General features: G+C 37.8%; 1 protein-coding gene and 1 non-coding gene across 2 annotated transcripts in view; both read left to right on the top strand.

The window, feature by feature from the left end:
- The window catches only part of RIT2 (Ras like without CAAX 2), a 530,470-nt gene extending 520,033 nt beyond the window's left edge, over positions 1–10,437 (top strand). The window contains exon 5 of the mRNA XM_007946441.2: positions 10,210–10,437. Within this exon, the coding sequence (XP_007944632.1) occupies positions 10,210–10,437 (228 nt within the window). The remainder of the gene's footprint in view (positions 1–10,209) is intronic.
- TRNAT-UGU lies at positions 2,693–2,765 on the top strand. The gene has a single exon. It is a non-coding gene; the product is annotated as a tRNA-Thr (tRNA).
- Positions 10,438–20,830: the final 10,393 nt, after the last annotated feature.

The raw sequence follows: 20,830 nt of genomic DNA, 5'->3' as shown, positions 1-20,830 counted from the left end.
CCCACATCTGTGGCTTCCAGCCAAACCAAAGACAAAGTATATGTGAACTGCTGTATGAAAAGTGAATTTACTCTGTAAATCTTCCCCCAAATCCCAATAAAAGGAAAAAAAAAATTGGAAATATAAATAGCATGTGATCCAAAATCCCATTACTAGGTATGTGTCTTAGAGAAGTAAGAGCCGTGACATGAACAATATAGGCACACCCATGTTCATCACAGCATTATTCACAATAGTAAAAAGATGGAAAAAACCTAAGTGCTCATCAAGGATAATGAGGTAAACAAACTATGGTACATAAACACAATGGAAGACTATGCAATGTTAAAGAATAATAATAAATCTGTGGAACATCTCATAACATGGATGAATCTGGAGGACATTGTGCTGAATGAAATTGTTGTTGTTGTTATGTGCCGTCGTCTCGTACCCGACTCATAGCAACCCCTCCTTGGGTTTCTGAGGCGGTATCACTATTGAAGTAGATTGCGAACGATCCTTCCTTCTTAGGAGTGGCTGGTGGGTTTGAACCGCCAGCCTTCTGGTTAGCAGTCATGTGTCTTAGGGACTATGCTACCAGAGCTCCCTGAATGAAATTAGTCAATCACAAAAGGGTAAATACTGCATGAGATCATTACTGTAAAAGGTCAATAAAAGTTAACACACAGAATCCTTCTTTGAAGATTACCAGGAGTGGAAGGGGAAGTAAGGCTAAATTTCTAACTAGAGGGTAGCTACATATAGCTACATACTAACTTGGGTGAAAATAAAGGTACTACACAATAAGGGAGAGGTCAGCAAAAAAATGATCAAGGCAAAGGAAGATACTGGGAGGAACAGAAGAGTTAAAGACAACAAAGGTAAATACTATTACATACACAATTCTGCAATAACCGTAATAATAATAATCTATGAGTGGAGTCATAGATAGACACTCAAGATGAACAGGAGTGGGAAGGTGAATGAGACTACATCTATGAATACATGTAGGTTTGATAGAGGCTATTTCTACATATTTATTCATTAAAAAAACTCACTGCCTTCAAGTCTGATCCGACTCATAGCATCCCCTTCTAGGGTTTCTGAGGTGGTATCATTATAGAAGTAGATTACCCAACCTTCCTTCTGAGGAGTGGCTGGTGGTTTGAACTTCCACCCTTCTGGTTAGCAGTCAAATGCTTAGGCACTATGCAACCAGAGCTCCTATGTGCTGCAAATATATACATGAATATATTAGCATGTAAAAAGGCAAAGTTATGGAAACTTCTTAACTATAACCTAACACCTTGAAGGAATGAGTTATTGGGCTGGAGGCTCAAAGCTATAGTCTCAGAGGACACTAAGATTGGTTGGCATAAAGTTGTCCACCAAAACATTGTTTTACATCCTATTTTGGTGAATGAAGAGAACAAAGCACACAAGGAAACAATTAGTTCAAAGGACTAACGGACCATGTGAACCCCAGCTTCCAGCACCCTGAGACCAGAAGAACTAAATGGTGCTTGGCTACCACTGCCGACCACTGTAAAGGGATCACAATAGCAAGTCTTGGCTAGAGTAGGAGAAAACATGTGGAACAAAACTAAAAATTATAAAAATGACCAGCTTTATTGTTCTGATAAAGACTAGTGGAAACCCCAAATCTATGGCCCTTAGACATTTTTCAGTCCTGGAACCGAACTCATCCCTGTGGCTCAACTTTCAGGCAAGTGATATACAGGCATATAAGGTGAACAATAACACCAGGGAGGTACACACTCATTGGAACAATCAACCATAATAGATCACAAGGGCAGCATTAGCTCAAAGATAAAACTGAGAAGGTAGGAAGGGATAGGAAAGAAGGTCAAAGGGAAATGGTAAATGCAGGGAGGAAATGGAAGAAAGCTATTGCACTGAATTTCACAAAACAAAATGTGTATGAATTGTTGAACGGAAAACCAATTTTGTCTGTAAACTTTCACCCAAAACACAATTAAAAAAAATCCTTAAGTTTAGTTTCTTTGCCTCAATGTAATTATATTTATGAATAAATATATTTTATTTATAATTATATTTATGTAATAATATTTATGAAATTTTCTAAGTTGTGTATAACCATAACAATATTGAACAGTATTCCATTGTATTAATACACAACAAATTATTTATCAAGTCTACTGATGTGTTTTTGCTACAATAGATAATGCTGCTATGAACATCTTTGTACATGTATTTTGGTACATATATTTACAAAATCTTTTCTTGAATATACAACCATGAGTAGAATTATTTGGAAAAGAAATGTAATATACTTCTAAATATCCACTGTTGTTGTTGTTGTTGTTATGTGCCGTCGAGTTGGCCCCGACTCATAGTGACCCCTCCTTGGGTTTCCGAGGCAGTATCACACGGAAGTAGGATTGCCCAACCTTCCTTCGACGGCAAATAACAACAATAATAACAGTATCTGTTATGATGTCCTGGCTACAAAAAATGGAAAACGCATTGCCTAAACACTCAGGGTTCTTGCCTAAGGCACTTGATTGCTAACCAGAAGGCTGGCGGTTCAAACCCATCAGCCACTCCTTGGAAGGAAGGTTGGACAATCTACTTCTGTAGTGATACTACCTCAGAAACTCAAGGAGGGGTCGCTATGAGTCCAGCCGACTCAATGGCACTCAGTTCGTGCGCGAGGACCAAACTCGAGCTTGGCTACATAGCTCAGGGGTTAGAGCACTGGTCTTGTAAACCAGGGGTTGTAAGTTCAAATCTCGCTGGGGCCTGTTGTCCAAATATCCACTAGGTTAAAAAAATGGAAAAAAAAATTAAAACATTTGAAATTGAATAATAATGAAGCTACAGTATATCAAAACTTGTGTGATTATCAAAAGCTTTGTTTGGAAGGATTTTTATAGCATCACATACATGCTTTAGAATAGTAACTCACTAAAAAACCCACTGCCATCGAGTTGATGCTGACTCATAGTTACTGTCACTATTAAATGAAAGACAAATTCTTAAACAAAACATAATTTACTCAAACCTACACAAGAAGAAATAAAAATATGAATAATCTTATACCTTAGAAATAAAATTAAAATATAATTAAAACCTTTCACAATAACATTACAAAGATCAAGACTTATTCTACAGTTTCCATATTTCAATTCAGTCACTTTAATTACTTTCATCATGTTAGGCAACTATCACCACTATATACTAATACTTGTCTGCTATTAATGTCATTATGTAAGCTTTTTTTGGTTCAAATTTCCATTCAAATTTTAATCTTTCTATATGAGTTAGAATCAACTCAAAGACAACTAACAATAATAGCAATATATCTTTTATTATATGTAAGTGACTTTTGTTTTTAAATCTGGTCAATATTTATCTCTTTGAACTGGAGTGTGTACCGCATTTACATATAACTGATTGTTATACACTCTATTTAATAGATTCTATTATTTCTTTAAAATTTGTTGTTGAATTCCTACTCTTGCCTTACTTCAATGCAAGCTCAGTGTGTATCCTGCCTCATTTTCCTTTGGATTTCTCTAGATGATTAACTTTAATCACTGGGATAGGGACAAAATTTTCTCTTCCTCTTGCCTGCCTGCCTGCCCTTTGCCATGGGAAGATCATTTCCTAGATAAGAGGTGATCTTTCAGCCTGAGTCCCAGAATAAGAAGATAAGAGGAGCAAACTTGAATCCAACCATCAGCCTGGAGCTGAGCTATCAGAGCCCATCTCCCAACTGCTAACAAACAATATGCACAAGATTTCAACTTGTTTTTTGGAAGTTATAGAGAATTTAAAGTGGTTCATGAAAATAAAATATAATGTAGTGAAAGCTGGTTAATATAGAATATGGTACTAGAAATTTGATGTTGCTATTAAAAAAGCTAGAGCTCCTTTACAAGATGCTAAGTGAGGGGCACTTGCTTTTTAGAGGGCTGCAGCAGCCAGTGCTGAGTACATCTTGTAGAATGAGTGAAGGGGAGACAGAACTCCCAGAGGGACCTCAGATTCAGGTGAAAAGAGGAGCCTGAGCAGATAGGGCAACTGTGACTGCAAGAGGAATCCAGGAGGATCCAGGATCCTGTCCTTCATGTGTCAGAAACTCAAAGGATGGCCCAGTGCTCAAACATGGTAACATAAAATCCAGTGGGAAAGTAGATGAGAGATGCTGTACACCCTGTAAGGATAACCTCCTTTATCAAGCAGTACCTTGGATAAGTAAGCCAGCCTGGGCTCAGTGGAAGGTGGGTGTTTTTGTGAGTGGAGTGCCCCAGGGACAGGTCACAGTAAGCCAGCCAGGACCAGCAAAAGGTGGATGTTTGTATGGAGCACAGGCTGAGTAAGTGAACAGGGAAAGGCAGAACAGGAAATGAGTGGAGCAGTTGGAGCAACTAAGAGAGACAAATTTGTCTGTCAGTTTGTCATATTCTGGTTGCTTGAGTATTGCTGTGATGCTGGAGGCTATGCCACCCTGCTAGCAGGGTTACCCATGGCTGACAAGTTTCAGTGGAGCTTACAGACTAAGACAGACTCAGAAGAAGGAAGAGACCATCCACTTCTCAAAGAATCAATGAGTGAAAACCTTATGAAAAGCAGTGACACACTGTCTGATATATTACTGGAAAAGTTTATGAACAGTCCTGAAACATTGTCTGATATAGTGCTGGAAGATAAGCCCTTCAGGTCAGAAGACACTCAAAATATGACTGGAGAAGAGCTGCTTCCTCAGAGTAAAGCCAACATTAATTATGTGGATAAAGTAAAGCTTTTGGGACTTCCATTTCAAGATGTGAAGAAACAGCTGCAAGCATCCATTAATAGTTGGAACAAGGAATGGATGAATTACAAATCTAGGAAAATTGGAAGTTGTCAAAAATGAAATGGAACACATGAAGATCAATATCCTAGGCATCAGTGAGCTGAAATGGACTAGTTTTGGCTATTTTGATTCAGATAACCATATAATCTACCATGCTGGGAAAGATAAATTGAAGAGGAATGGTGTGGCATTCATCATCACAGAGTGTTTCAAGATCTGTCCTAAAGCACAATGCTGTCAGTGATAGGATAATATCCATATGCCTACAAGGAAGACCAGTTAATACTACTATTATTCAAATTTACATACCAACCACCAAAGCCAAAGATGAGGAAACTGAAGATTTCTACCAATTTCTGTAGTCTGAAATTGACCAAACAAACATGTAATCAAGATGTGTTGATTGTCACTGGTGACTGGAATGCAAAGTTGGAAACAAAGAAGAGTTACTGGTAGTTGGAAAATATGGACTTGGTGATAGAAATAACACTAAAGACCACATGATAGAATTTTGCGAGCCCAATGAATTATTCATTGCAAATATCTTTTTTTTTTTTTTTTTTCAACAACATAAGCAATGACTACACATGTGGACGTCACCAGATGGAATATACAGGAATCAGATTGACTACATCTGTGGTAAGAGGCAATGGAGAAGTTCAATATATTCAGCCAAAACAAGGTCAGGAGCTGATTGTGGAACAGACCATCAACTGCTCATTTGCAAGTTCAAGTTGAACAAGTCCATAAGAGCCAAAATATGACCTTGAATATAACCCTCCTGAATTTAAAGACCATTTAAAGGATAGATTTGATGCATTGAACACCAATGACCGAAAACCAGAAGAATTGTGGGATGACATCAAGAACATTATCCATGAAGAAAGCAATAAATGTCATAAAAAGACAAGAGATGAAGAAAAGACCAAAATGGATGTCAAAAGAGACTCTGAAGCTTGCCCTTGAATGAAGAGTAGCTAAAGCAAATGGAAGAAATGACAAGATAAAAGAGCTGAACAGAAGATTTCAAAGAGTGGCTCAAGAAAAATTACGATAATGAAATATGCAAAGACCTGGAGTTAGAAAACCAAAAGAGAACACACTCAGCATTTCTCAAGCTGAAAGAACTGAGGAAAAAATTTAAACCTCAAGTTCCAATATTGAAAGAATCTGTAGGCAACATATTGAATGATACAAGAAACACCAAAAGAAGATGGAAGCAATACACAGAGTCACTGTAACAAAAAGAACTGGCCAATGTTCATCCATTTCAGGAGGTGGCATATGATCAAGAACCAATGGTATTGAAGGGAGAAGTCGAAGCTCCACTGAAGGAATTGGTGGAAAACAAGGCTCCTGGAATTGACCGAATACTCACTGAGATGTTTCAACAAATGCATGCCTTTCTGGAATCACTCACTCGGCCATGCCAAGAGATTTGGAAGACAACTACCTGGACAACTGATTGGAAAAAATCCATATTTGTACCAATTCCAAAGAAAGATGATCCCACAGAATGTGGAAATTATCAAACAATATCATTACTATCACAAGCAAGTAAAAATCTCACTGATGATAATTCAAAAATGGTTGCAGCAGTATATTGACAAAGAACTTCCACAAATGCAAGCTAGATGCAGAAGAAGACATGGAGGGATATCATAGATGATGTCAATTGGATCTTGGCTCAAAGCAAAGAATACCACAAAGATGTTTATTTGTGCTTTATTGACTATATAAAAGCATTTGATTGTGTGGATCACGACAAATTGTGGATAATGTTGAGATGAGTGGAAATTCTAGAACACTTAATTGTACTCATGAGAAATCTGTACATAGACTAGGAAGCTGTCATTTGAACAGAACAAGGGGATACTTCAGGGTTTTTTAACCAGGAAGGGAGTGCATCAGAGTTGTATCCTTTAGCATTACTTATTCAATCTGCATGCTGAAAAAATAATCCAAGACGCCACACTATATGAAGAAGAACATGGGATCAGGATTGGAGAAAGACTCATTAACAACCTGAGATATGGAGACAATGCAACCTTACTTTCTTAAAGTGAGAATGACTTGAAGCACTTACTGATGAAGATTAAAGACTACAGTCTACAGTATGGATTGCACCTCAACATAAAGAAAACAAAAATCTTTACAACAGGACCAATAGGCAGCAACACGATAAATGGAGAAAGTATTGAAGTTGTCAAAGATTTCATATTGCTACTTTCACAATCAACACCAACGGAAGCAGCAGTCAAGATATCAGACAACGTATTGCACTGGGCAAACCTGCTGCAAAAGATCTCCTTGAAGTGCTGAAGAGCAAAGATATCTCCTTGAAGACTAAGACGTGCCAGATCCAAGTCATAGTATTTTCAGTTGCCTCATAGGCATGTGAGAGCTAGACAATGAGTAAGGAAGACGGAAGAAGAGTTGATGCTTTTGAGTTGTGGTGATGGAGAAGGATACTGAGAGTACCATGGACTGATAAAAGAACCAACAAATCTGTTCTAAAGGAAGTGCAGTCTGAATGCTCTTTTGAAGCAAGAATGGCCAGACTTTATCTCACCAACTTTGGTCATTTTGTCAGAAGGGACCATTCTCTAGAGAAGGATATCATCCTTGGTAAAGTGAAAAAGGGGAAGGCCCTCAACAAGATGTATTGACACAGTGGCTATGATGATGGGCTCGGGTATGGCAAGGATGGTGAGGATGGCACAGGACTGGGCAGTGTTTCATTCTGTCATACATAAAGTCACTATGAGTCAGAGAAAATGGCACCCAACAGCAACAACAACATCGAAAAATCTAAAGCATGCGGCATTGGCTTCCGGTTAGGGAAAATTGTCATAGAAGACTAAAAAAATAAATAACAAGCCAGGTTATGCATTATCTAAACATTTACTAAGATTATCACCTGTAATAACTTAGAATCCAGAGAAGGAATTTAATAAAATTATGACTTGTCCGATTATTATAAAACAGAATGGTAATAGCTTCCGTTGGTTGCATTTAGCTGCATATCTTAAGTCACTACAAAATAGAAATGAACTCAAAAAAAAAAAAGAAGAAGAAAGAAAGTAATTTGGTCTGTTTGCCAGCAGAAATGAAAGAGAAAAGCAAGAATCCAGAGCTTCTGTGTCTTGTTGTTAAGTGCCATCTAGTCGGCTCCTACTCATAGTGACCTTATGCACAACAGAAGGAAACACTACCCCATCCTATGCCATCCTCACACTGTTTGCTAGGCTTTCATCCATCATCACAGCCACTGTGTCAATCCATCTTATTGAGGGTATTCCCCTTTTATGCTGTCTGTTTTATGAAGTATAATGTCCTTCTCAAGAGACCGTTCTCTACTGACAACATGACCAAAGAATGTGAGACGAAGTCTGGTCATTCTTGCTTCTAAGGAGTATTCTGATAGTATTTCTTCCAAGACAGAATTGTTCCTTCTTCGGCCAGTCCATGATATTTTGAGTATTCTTTGCCAACACCACAATTCAAATTCATCAATTCTTCTTCATTCTTTTTATTCATTCTGTGTCTTATGGAGTTAAAATATGGCGGTGAGTCATCTCTGTTTACCTGGTGAGATTAATCTACCACAGACTGGGGTTAAGAACCTGGCTTTTACACCTCAGCCCAGACACATATGAGCAATATGGAGTGAGGAATTGGTTAAGAAAGTCTAGGTTATGCTCTGGTTACAAACAACTCAAACATCTCAGCAGCTTAAAAGAACAATGTTTCATTGTTACTTATGTCACACGTTCAATGTGAGTGGTCCTGGAGCTCTACTCATTGGAGTCACTCAAGGTCTTAGACTGACGGAGTCTCCATCTCACCATATGCTTCCATATAGCAGGAAAAATGAACATAGAATTATGTAAGCAAGTGAATAGCTTTCAGAAAATCAATAAGTGTGTCATCACCATGAGTCAGCATAGACAGGATGGCAACGAACAACAACATGGAGCAAGAGTCAGTCAGACAACATTGAAGAGACAGTCTTTTTCCTGTTTCCTGAGAACCAGAGTAAATAAGCTGGTATGGCTTACTGGGAGCTCTGAATTTTGAGCAAGATTATTAGCACCCTACTACAGTGACATATGGAGTCCTTGGGTGGTGTAAATGATCAATGCATTCAGCTGCTAACTGAAAGCTTAGAAGTACAAGTTCACCAAGAGTTACCTTACAAGAAAGGCCTGCAATCGACTTCAGAAGAATCAGCCATTGAAAATCCTATGGAGCTCAGTTCTACCCTGACACACGTCGGCTGCCGTGAGTCGAAATCAACTTGATAGCAACGATTTTCACCTTGACATATAATTAACTGTTTCAATGTTTGTACAGCATTTTAAGTTTATATTTTAATGAATACTTACTAAGCCCTGAGTAATATTATTAATTATTCATTTGGCATCACTAATAGCTGTATATGGGATTTGGGCACCAGGAGCTATGGTAGACACTGAAGGGGTGATAAAGCAGGTAGGGTCTCTGACCGCAATCAGCTTATGATCCCTATAGGAACTTTTACAATAACATATGCTCTGGTCTGATTATGTGCCTCAAAAGGCTCATGAGGCTTTAAACCCACTCTGAAGTGCTCTGCTAGAGAAGGTTTATTTTTCAAAATGCTGGTGTTTTGATTTTTGTGTCTTTTGGTCTGTTTTGTCAGAAGATTGCTTTTCAATGGAACAACCAGAATACAATTAAAGAGAATGTTGATGCGTTGTGAAAATGTAACTCATGTCACTGAAAAATTTGTGTGGAAATTGTCAAATGGGAAGCTAAATTACTGTGCAAGTTATTATCAAAAACAATAATATATAAGAGAAAAAAGAAGACTGCTTTAAGTTTCATGGTAACCTCACCCTGACTTATTCTTAATTAAAAACACTGAACTATAACTAATATTTTGGGATCTTTTAACATGTGTCCATGATGTCCAATGTACTTTTTAATGCTAACAAAGAGCCTTTGAGGTATGCATTATTATCCTATGTGATAGATGAAAAAATTGAGGCAAAAAGGTTAATTACCTAAGTTCCAAAGCTATAAAATATAAAATAGCAGAGATGGGATTTGAAACCAAGGAGTTTAAATCTAAAACCATGCTTTTCAGCAATAGGTGACATTGCTTCTTTTAGAGCTGGGTTCTAGTTCCACTTCTTATTCGTTCTAATCAGTTGTTTTACAGGGGATTCTGATTTCTCATTCATTCATTTGCTTCAGAAATGCTTGGAATTGTCCCTTACAACAAATTCACACATTTTACAATTTATCACACAACTGAGGTCCACAGTCCATGTGAAGAATGTACTTTTGATTGAAGTGTCTCTTCCTTGCTCTCTTTATAATACGATTCATTTCTCCCTTAGGTCTCTACAGAAGAAGGCTTGAGTCTGGCCCAAGAGTATAACTGTGCTTTTTTTGAGACCTCTGCAGCCCTCAGATTCTGTATTGATGATGCTTTTCACGGCTTAGTGAGAGAAATCCGCAAGAAAGGGTCCACGCCCTCCCTGATGGTAAAGAAACTGAAGAGAAAAGACAGCTTGTGGAAGAAGTTAAAAGCTTCACTGAAGAAGAAGAGAGAAAATATGACATGATATCACTGCTTCTAATTCCCTCACTCTCTTTCTCTCTGAATTTTATTTGACAGACAATTCCAAATGTGGCATTGTGCTTCAATATTCTCTCTCTGTCTCTCTCTCTCTCTCTCTCTCTTTCAATAATCTGCCTGTAGGTAAAAGCAAGAGCTGCATAGCTGTACTTCTTGAGATAGTTTTGTTTTGCTGTTAACAGTTGGATGGATTTTGTCAATCAGCCGGATATGCTGTTTAGTTTTTACAATATATTACTAAATAAAATTGACATTCTAATTGCCTCATTTCCCTTTGAAGAGTCTAGCTTCATTTGGTATGCTGTCTGGTTATAGAGGAAATATTCAAAACTGCAGCCAGAATGATAAAAGGCTCCAGGGATCTGCTCTTGCCTGATAAGACTCTGGTTGTTTGCATTTCAGGAATGAGTAAATAATGAAGAAACTCAGGAAATAATTCAGGGATAGAGTCTGCAGCCTGGTCTTTCCTTAAATGGAGAAGCCACAGTGCTTTCTCTTGAATGTTCCAGAGATGAGTTGCAGGGAATTATTAGTAACAGAAACTGGTTGTGGGCCACTGGAGACCTGAAAAGAAATAAGTATCTTCATATGTACAATGCTCTGCCCTGTTAAGCTTTGGCAAAATTATCAAAGTGAAATTACTGGGCTGTGACAATAGGACATTGTTACATAGTAGGATGAGAGGAGCTGCTATGAATTTGGTGGCTTACATAGTCATAAAAGGACACGCTGTTCTCTGTCAGTGACATGTTCCTCTCAGAGTTGCTTTGTTTGTATTGCTTCCTCTGCAAGGCAAGAAGTTTGGTGACTCCAGATGCCATACATTCTCCCTACGTTGTTGAAATTCCCTCTCTCCTTTTATTCAAACCATGAAACACCACCAGTTAAAGGGGTTATTTTGTTTGTGTGCTTGATTTGCAATACTGTCATCATATACAATGAAAATGCTCGTTCACTCATTTTCCTCATTGTGTGAGTTGCTTTAATCAAATTCAAGCTTATAAAGCAGACTACCAGATAGGACAGTTTTGAATGTCTCATAGACAAGTGTTAGGAGGAAAACCTTAAAGAACAGACAGCTAAGCATGAGATAGAATTGATCAAATCAATCTTCATGGGGTGGGGGCATTTTTCTATCATAAATTAGAGAAAATGACAGCTGTGGGGGATACTTATCATTCAGCAATCAATCTTTTATTCTTCCTTTACAAACAATGCTACCAACACTTCCTAAACTCTGAGAATGAAGGAGTGAAGATGGACTTGAGCTCTGACTCCCTGCCTCTTAACATAACAGAGGGAGGGGGATGACAGATTCACAGTATAGGAGACACTGAGCTTCCGTTAAGGATGATGGAAAACTTAGAAACAGATAAGGGTCATGCACAGCATGATGAATACAACTATTGCCACAAAATTTCACATGAAGAATGTTGACATAGCAAATGCTTCATTACAGACATATTTACATTTTATAAAATATATTTGTCACAATAAAAATAATTATTTGGTGAGAACTTATATGGGAAGAGAACACATTTTACACAAGGACATAGATAAAGCTGCAAAGGTGTTTAGAGATTATCATTTTTCAACGATGGGACTAAAAGATCAGCCTTTGAGAAACTGTAGCTCTGAATCCTTCTACTGCTTAGGTGCAGGGAATTTTCTCAAACCCATGTTGACGTCATCGCTCTTGTCCCTACTATCTATAAATATTGTGATAATTAATTATTCTTACTAACAATCTTCTTTTGTTAGTAGTTGCTGCCACTCTATCCCTCAGATTTTTTTTTTTTTTTTCCCAACACATATATCTTCTAGGCAGTGGGTCATAGGCTAATCAGTTTTCTCCACTTTTACTGTCAACCCTTTCACCTTTGGCTACAGAGTTTTTTTTTGTTTTTGTTTTTGTTTTTTCAATCTCATTTCTCTTTTATTCTCTCTCATTGTTTTGTATTCCACAAGTCCTGGTAAGTAATTTATGTTGGTTAGAAATTCTCAGTGAGGTTTACATAAGGGAACTGTTATCAAGTCCATCCATTTCATTGTATAGAAAAAAAAAAAGGTCTGCAAATTTTCACTCAGGGTGCTGAAAGAGTTTGAGGTGGTTGTCATTGATGCACTCAGAGGCAGACTTCAAGGCACTCTTTTAAATCAGTTTTTCTTCTAGATTTAACCGGAAGGAAATGTTCCAGAAGAATAAAAGCTAGGTAGTCTTGCACAGGGACATATGAATTACTCTCTTTAGTATAAGAAAATAAGATTAAATCTAGTTTCTGATCACTATCCTGGAAAACCTCTGGGAAATCAAAATCAATCTAAAGCTCAGAAAACCACAATGCCCATCAGCCTACTTTACCAAGCACCTGTAAAGAAACTGTAGGACAATAAACATCAATGTCCATTGTATACTATTTACAAACAATGTAATTAAGTCATGTAACACAATTTATCAAATTATGAGTGAATATCTACTATTTACCAAGTTCTTTTTTAGATACCACATCTTGTGCATGTGTATGTGTTAGTTGAACAGACGCTAGGCAACTCTAAATATAGTTCTTGCCCTCCAAAAATGTATCATTTATTTACTTCAGGGTATTTTTAATTAACTTAATTTTTAAGTCCCCATGATAAAATAGTTTAATAATGTTTCACATCAGAGACAAATCCTAGTCTAAAATTCTGCATTTGGTGTTCAGTGGACACTAGTTGAAACTGGAAAATTTGTAGAAAATATCAATTAATAAAATAATGGAAAATGGGATCAAACATTCCTCACATCTTCCTCACACGTGCAAAGAAAATCTAACTACTTCATTTCTACATACTTCAACTGTCTTCTTATAAGCCTCTGACTAATGAGTTGTTGATGTGTTATTGTTAGGTGCCAATGAGTCTGTTCCAACTGATAGTGACTCTATGTGCCACAGAACGAAACACCGCCCAATCCTGCACCATCCTCATAAGCTTTGCTATGTTTGAGCCTATTACAGCTGCTGTGTCAGTCCATCTTATTGAGAGTCTTCCTCTTTTTCACTGACCAGCTACTTTAGAACCTCTGATGTCCTCCTCCCGGGACTGGTCCCTCCTGATAACATGTTCAAAGTATGTGAGATGAAGTCTGACAATTCTCCTTGCTAAGGAACATTCTGGTTGTACAAGACATATTTGTTCATTCTTTTGGCAATCTATAGTATAGTCAATACTCATTATCGATACTATAATTCAAATACATCACTTATTCTTTGGTCTTCCTTACCCATAATCCAGCTTGTACATGCATATAAGATAATTGAAAATGCCATGGCATTGGTCAGGCACATCTTAGTTCTCAAAGTGATAGCTTTCCTTTTTAACACTTTAAAGAACAATTTTTTCTTTCTTTTTTTTTTTTCCCAAATCAATTGATTTATATATTCTGACCATATTGACCTTGTAGTGTTTACCTTTTCTTTTTTAACTTTTAATTGTGATTTGGGAGAAAGTTTACAGAACAAACTGGTTTCCCATTCAACCATTCATACAAATTTTGTTTTGTGATATTCACAATTCTCACAATGTAAAAGCACTCTTCTTACCTCCTCCCTGTGTTTACCGTTCCCATTTGTCTTACTTTCTTATCCCTTCCTGCCTTCTGAGCTTTATCCCTAGGTAAATGCTGTCCTTTTGGTTTCATATGGTTGGTTGTTCCAATGAATGAATACCTCCTTGGTGTTATTTTATTCATCTTTTAGGTTTATCTATTGTTTGGCTAAAAGTTAATCTGGGGAGTGAGTTCAACTGCAGCCTTGAAGAGTGTATAAGCGCCACAGTCTCAAGAGATCCCCCAGTCTCTATCAGAGACTGGCCTTTTTATGATTTTGAATTTTATCCCACGTTTTTCCCCCACTTTATCCAGGACTTCCTATTATGATCCCTTTCAGAGCCATTGATAATGACAGGCAAGCCCCATCTAGTTCTGTTCTAAGGGTCATGGGAGCTGGGGTTCACATGGTCCATTAGTCCTTTGGACTAATTTTTTACTTGTATCATTGATTTTCTTCATCTTCTTTGCTCCAGGTGGGGTGAGACAAATAGCTGCATCTAAGATGATTGTTCATAAACTTTTAAGACCTGAATCAAAGTAGGATGTAGAATATTGTCTTTGTGGACTATGTTATGCCTATTGTCCTTATTGTCCCCCAAGACTATGATCTTGAGCTCTGATAGTTGTGGCTAAGAAGTATGGTTATGTTTGGTTATGGCTAGAGAAGTTTTCATAAACTTATTCTCTGTATGCTGTACTGTATTCATAGATAAATTTGTAGCACATATAAATATATATGTGGAGATATCTCTTTTGAAGCAGATTTGTCCAGTGCAATACGTCATTTGATTTCTTGATTGTTGCTTCCACAGGTGTTGATTGTGGATCTGAATAAAATTAAATCCTTGATAACGTCATTGTCCTGCTGATGTCAGATCTTGGCTGAAAGTAGAGAATACCAGAAAGATGTTTATCTCTATTTTATTAACTATGCAAAGGCATTTGACTGGGTCAATCAAAACAAATTATGGATATCATTGCAAAAAAAAAATGGGAATTTCAGAACACTTAATCATGTTCAAGAGGAACATGTACATAAATCAAGAAGCAGTTGTTCAAACAGAACAAGAGGATACTGCATGGTTTAAAATCAGGAAAGGTAAGTTTCAACATTTACGAGAGCAAACAATCTAAGAAGTTAGACTATGTGAAAAAGAACATGGCATCAAGATTGGAAGAAGACTCTTTAATAACCTGAGCTATACAGAGGACATATTGTTTGCTGAAAGTGGAGAGAACTGAAGCACTTACTGATGAAGATGAAAGACTACAGTCTTCAGCATGGATTACGGCTTAACATTAAGAAAACAAAAATCCTCATAACTGGATGTATAAGCAACATCATGATAAATGGGGAAAATATTGAAGTTGGCAAGAGCTGATAGTTTGTTAGAGAGAAAACTAAATTTTCATTCAATCTGGTACCTTAGTGAAAATTTGAGTTAATAAATTAACAAATCTCTTTAACACAACCTGTTTGATGCACTGAAGTCAGTATTTAATCATTTAAACTCTACCTTATTTACTCTTCTTTCCAAAATGGTGTCTAGGTATAGGGGAAAGGCATATCTTCTGTGACTTTATGGCAGTGGAGTTTCCTCCTCTAATCTTCCAAGCTCTGAATGGTCCTCTGTGATCTCTTTAATAGAACATCCAGACTGGAGCTTTGCTGGACTGGTGGACTCTGAAGAGTCTCTGGGACAGGCAAGCTAGGCAATGATAAATGAGTATTCTCTACTGAAGTCCATGAACTTGACCCTATTTGCTTTAGATCTAACATTGCTCCCACCAGAGGCTCTTTATTCTGATTCTTAGGTATTTCCCAGTCTCCTCTCTGCCAGCACCCCTGTCTCCTTTTTGGGACCCTTTTCTGCCATATACAGCCCATGGGATTTGTGAGCACTGTCGCAATAAAGTTGTTTCCGTTTTCTCCTCCTGCAACCACGTAGCTTCTGGGGGCTGCCCCAAGGAATCCACATTTCTCCCAGTATTCTTTGGCAAATGTGATATATGAACACAGACCAATTAGAATGGATGCTACCTCGATCATAATAGAAACTTGTTGCCATTGAGTCTATTGTGAGTCATAATGGCTCTGTATGAATGACACAGTAGTACTCCCCCATAGGGTTTTCTAGGATATAATCTTTACGGAAGCAGACTGCCACATCATGCTCCTGCTGCACTCAATCCACATCTCAATTAATAGCTGAGATATTAACCACTGCGACACCAAGATTCTTTATCAGAATGGAGCCAAATCAAAAATCAAACTCACTGCCTTCGAGTTGTTTTCAACTGATAGTGACCTCTCCTTCTTTGGTTTTCTGGGACATTATCATGACCGAAGTAGATTGCCCAGTCTTCCTTCCAAGGAGTGGCTGGTGAGTTTGAACCACCACCCTTCTGGTTAGCAATCAAATTTCTTAGGCACTACCACACCAGAGTTCCCTTTATCAGAATGGAGGTTGGCTGTAAACTGTAGTGTACCTGTATCACTCGGAAAAAGTGTTCACAAAATCCCCTGTGGCTGTGTATCAGCAACCTCCCACCAAAGGGCCTGGAGCAGGGGAGAAAGGGGAGGATGTTGATGTGTGATTCATTTTCTTTTAAACATTATCTTTCATCATACTTATTCAATCTGTATGCTGAGCAAATAATCCAAGAACCGGGATTATATGAAGAAGAACGTGGTGGCATCATGATTGGAGGAAGACTCGTTAACAACCTGCGCTATGCAGATGACACAACTTTGCTTCCTAGAAACAAAAGAGGAATTGAAGCACTGACTGATAAAGATCAAAGATGATAGCCTTCAATATGGATTACACCTCACCATAAGAAAACAAAAATCCTCACAACTCTGGAACAAAGAAGAGTGAAGAAAATCAAACACAGATGGAAACAATCAGCCCAAGGACTAATGGACCACGCAAACCTCAGCCTCAGCCTCAGCCTGAAATGAGAACTAGTTGGCACTCAGGTATACTGTGGACCACTCTAATTGGGGTCACAATGGAAGGTCCTGGATAGAATAGGAGGAAAAATTTTTTTGGAAAAAATGTAATTAAAAGATCATACTTACTGATTTGACAGTGACTGGTGCAACCTCTGATACTAGGGCCTTTGGTCACATTTTTAGCCTGGAGATGAACATACCCCAAGGCTCAACTTTCAGTCAAACAATAGACAAGCTTATAAGGTGAACAGTAACACCAGGGAGGTATGTACTTCTTAAATGCAATCAAAAGGCCAGAATTTGTCCAGGGATAAAGCTCAGAAAGGAGCTCTGATAGAATAGTGCCTAAGGCACTTGACTGCTAACCAGAAAGCTGGTGGTTCAAACCTACCAGCCACTCCTCAGAAGGAAGGTTGGGCAATCTACTGCCTTAGTGATACTGCCTTGGAAACTCAAGAAGGGGTCACTATGAGTCGGGGCTGACTCAATGGCACATAACAACAACAACAACAAAGCTCAGAAGGCAAGAAGCATTAAGAAAGAAAGACAAATGGAAAGGTAAACACAGGGCTGAAGTGGGAAGAGTGTTGTTACATTGTAGGGATTTCAATCAAAGTTACAAAAGATAATGGGTATGAATTGTTGAATGGAAAATTAATTTGCTCTGTAAGCTTTCACCCAAATTACAACCGAAAGTTAAAAAAAAAAAAAAAAAATCACTACTGGACCAAGAAGCAGCATCAGGATGAATGGAAAAAAGTTTGAGGTTGTAAAGAATTTCATTTTACTTGGATCCACTATCGATGCCCATAGAAGTAGCAGTTAAAATATCAAATGGCATAGTTCATTTGGCAAATCTACTGCAAAAGACCTTCTTAAAGTGTTTGAAAGCAAAAATATTACTCTGAAGATTAAGGTGTGCCTAACCCAAACATGCTATTTTCAATCATCTCATGTGCATTTGAAAGCTGCATAATGATAAAGATGAAGAAAAAATGATACATTTGAATCAGGATTTTGGCCAAGAGTATTGAAAGTATCAAGGACTGCCAGAGAATGAATAAATCTGTTGTCAAAAAGTACAGCCAAAATGCTCCTTAGCAGCAAGGATGGGAGATTTCTCACATACTTTGGACATGCTGTGAGAAGGCACTATTCCCTGGGGAAAAGCACCACGCTTGGTAAAATAGTCCAAAACCAAAACCAAGCTCATTGCCGTTGAATCAGATTCTACTTCATAACCCGCCTTGGGTTTCCAAGGCAGTATCCCTAAGGAAGCAGATCTCCCAATCTTCCTTCCGAGGAGTGGCTAGTGGGTTTGAACAGCTAGCCTTCTGATTAGCAGTCAAATGCCATAGGCACTACACCACCAGACCTCCTGATAAAATAGTAGGTCAGTGAGAAAGAGGAAGACTCGCAATGAGAGGATCAACACAGCGCTTGCAACAATGGGCTCAAACAAAGCAATGATTGTGAGGATGCGCAGGATCACGAAGTGTTTTGTTCATTGGTATTTGGGGTCGCTTTTCGTTTTTTGTTTATTTTATTTGGGGTCGCTATGAGTCAGATTTGACTCAATATCACCAAGCAACAACAACAACAATTAAAATGTTAAAAACGTTAATATACTTGTTTTATTATCTAGTTGCATTTTTGAAAGCAGAGAAATTGCAATGGGTAAAAAAGAGGACCTAAGCCTTGTATGATTTTGGGGAAATTTCAGGTCTAAGTAGCGTACTGTACCTGGGAACTCTGGATATATAGGATGGAACAAGGGAACCAGAGAACACGGGGTGGAAGTATTATTAAGGGGGATAAAGAGATGCTGATTTTCAAAGCAGAGTAAGAAGTAAAAATGTAACACAAAACTCACGTGAATAGCATGTTTCTTACTCTGTCTATCCTGTTTCTGTCCAACTCTGGCCTGGATTCCCAATTAAAGAGATGACTCTGTCTTTCTTCCAAAATACTGGTCCAAATCGTTAAATTTCACGACAGAAAAGAACATTGAAATACCAACTTTTCACCCCCGTGGAAAATTGGTGCAAAGTTTTAATGATAATGTCAACGTGATCTGTACCCCATTTTTTCCCCTAAATTAATTCATAGTAGTTAACCTATCGATACAAAAAAAAAAAAGTTTCATTAAAATTAAAAAACCAAAAAACTGGGCAATCTACTTCCATAGCGATACAGCCTAGGAAACTCAAGGAGGGGTCGTGTGATGAGTTGAAATCCAGTAGATGGCAGTCAGTTTGGTTTTGTTTACAGAGCATAAAGGAAATATATGAATTACAATGACCTAGTTCCCTCCTGCAGATGAAGAAATTGAGTACCAGAGAAAGGAAAAGCCTCCAGGTACCAGGTTGTTTAGGATTAGAACCCAAGCCTCCTCATCTTCAGTCTAGTCCTCCTGTAAGAGCCCTTTCCTGACGTATAGAAACTTAATGAGCCAAAAACTAATGAAAATGCCAGTGGCTTTACTGTGCATTTGATCTTTTATTTTCTCTCTAAGAAAAGAAAGGGTGGAAGATGATATGTGACAACTTCAGGCTTGTGAGATGTCAGTACTCCCAACTCAAATTTTGTTAGAGTAACTTTAGGTTTTTATAGCATCCATTTTCATTGAAATGTGTTTCAAAAGAAAAAAATAACAAATTCTGGCACACCCAATATGCCACTAAGATCACAATTACAATGTATTCCATTGACAACCTGTGTTTGAACATCATTCAACTTTTTTCCTAAAGTGTAATTAAGACAAGTAATAAACAAAATGAAAATATGTCTTCTTAAATGTATCCATAGTGTCTCCTTAAAGTATATAAAATATGAAGACTGTTTACCTCTCTTTCCAGGTTAGGCAACAAGGAAACTGAAAGCAACTGTTGTAAATTACTCCTGCCAAGGTAGTGTGTTAGACAAGGAGGGGCAAGAGAAGCAATTAAGGGAGTTTACCAAAGGATTTTAATTTATTGCTGGTGGGAAGTGCTAGGCTTCTAGCAATTAGACTGTATATTTACGGGTAGACGAGGTAAAGAGAAATAAAAGCATTGTCAGCCACCACCACCCTGGAGATTCCCAGAAGCTCAATACAACCATGAAAATTAAAACTGAAGAGCTTTCTGTTGATGTTGTGCCTGGATCACAAACAAATGTTGTGACTTTGGATTGATGAAGTCCTTCATCTCTCTGAACATTAAGCAATTTCTGTATAAAATAAGGATAGGGCATCCAGAAAGACAGTCTTCTAATGGTTTATTTTTGCTTTTGACATACATTGCATAATTTATTTTACAGTATATCCCCTGAGCTGATTAATTTTTTATGGGTTAAAAATAGAAATTATTTCTATCCTTTCAACTGTCAGTAAAAGGAAGGACTCCACAAAAAAAAAAAAAAAAAAAAAATGTGTGACCAAAGAAGTCTAAAATTATAGATGATCCAGAAATTCATAAGCACCTAATTTATACACAGATAATTCAACATATATTTATTCATGTTTATTTACTCAGTATCTTTGAGCTTCTGTTGTGTGGAACACACTGTGCTTTTTTTTTTGTCATCTCCTCAGTAATCAAGACAATAAACCAAATCCTTTATTCATACATTGTTGTTGTTGTGTGCTGTCCTGTTGGACCCAACTCATAGCGACCCCTCCTTGGGTTTCCAAGGCAGTATCACTACAGAAATAGATTGCCCCATCTTCTTTCTGAGGAGTGGCTGGTGGGTTTGAACCACCAGTCTTCTGGTTAGCAGTCAAGTGCCTTAGGCATTACGCTACCAGAACTCCCATTCATGCATTAAGAAAATATTTTCTGAGCATCT

The sequence above is a fragment of the Orycteropus afer genome, unplaced genomic scaffold, assembly GCF_000298275.1.
Source record: "Orycteropus afer afer isolate SDZICR_OR568_19922 unplaced genomic scaffold, OryAfe1.0 scaffold00161, whole genome shotgun sequence".
NCBI classification, from domain to species: domain Eukaryota; kingdom Metazoa; phylum Chordata; class Mammalia; order Tubulidentata; family Orycteropodidae; genus Orycteropus; species Orycteropus afer.
This window is presented reverse-complemented; position numbering and strand designations above follow the sequence as displayed.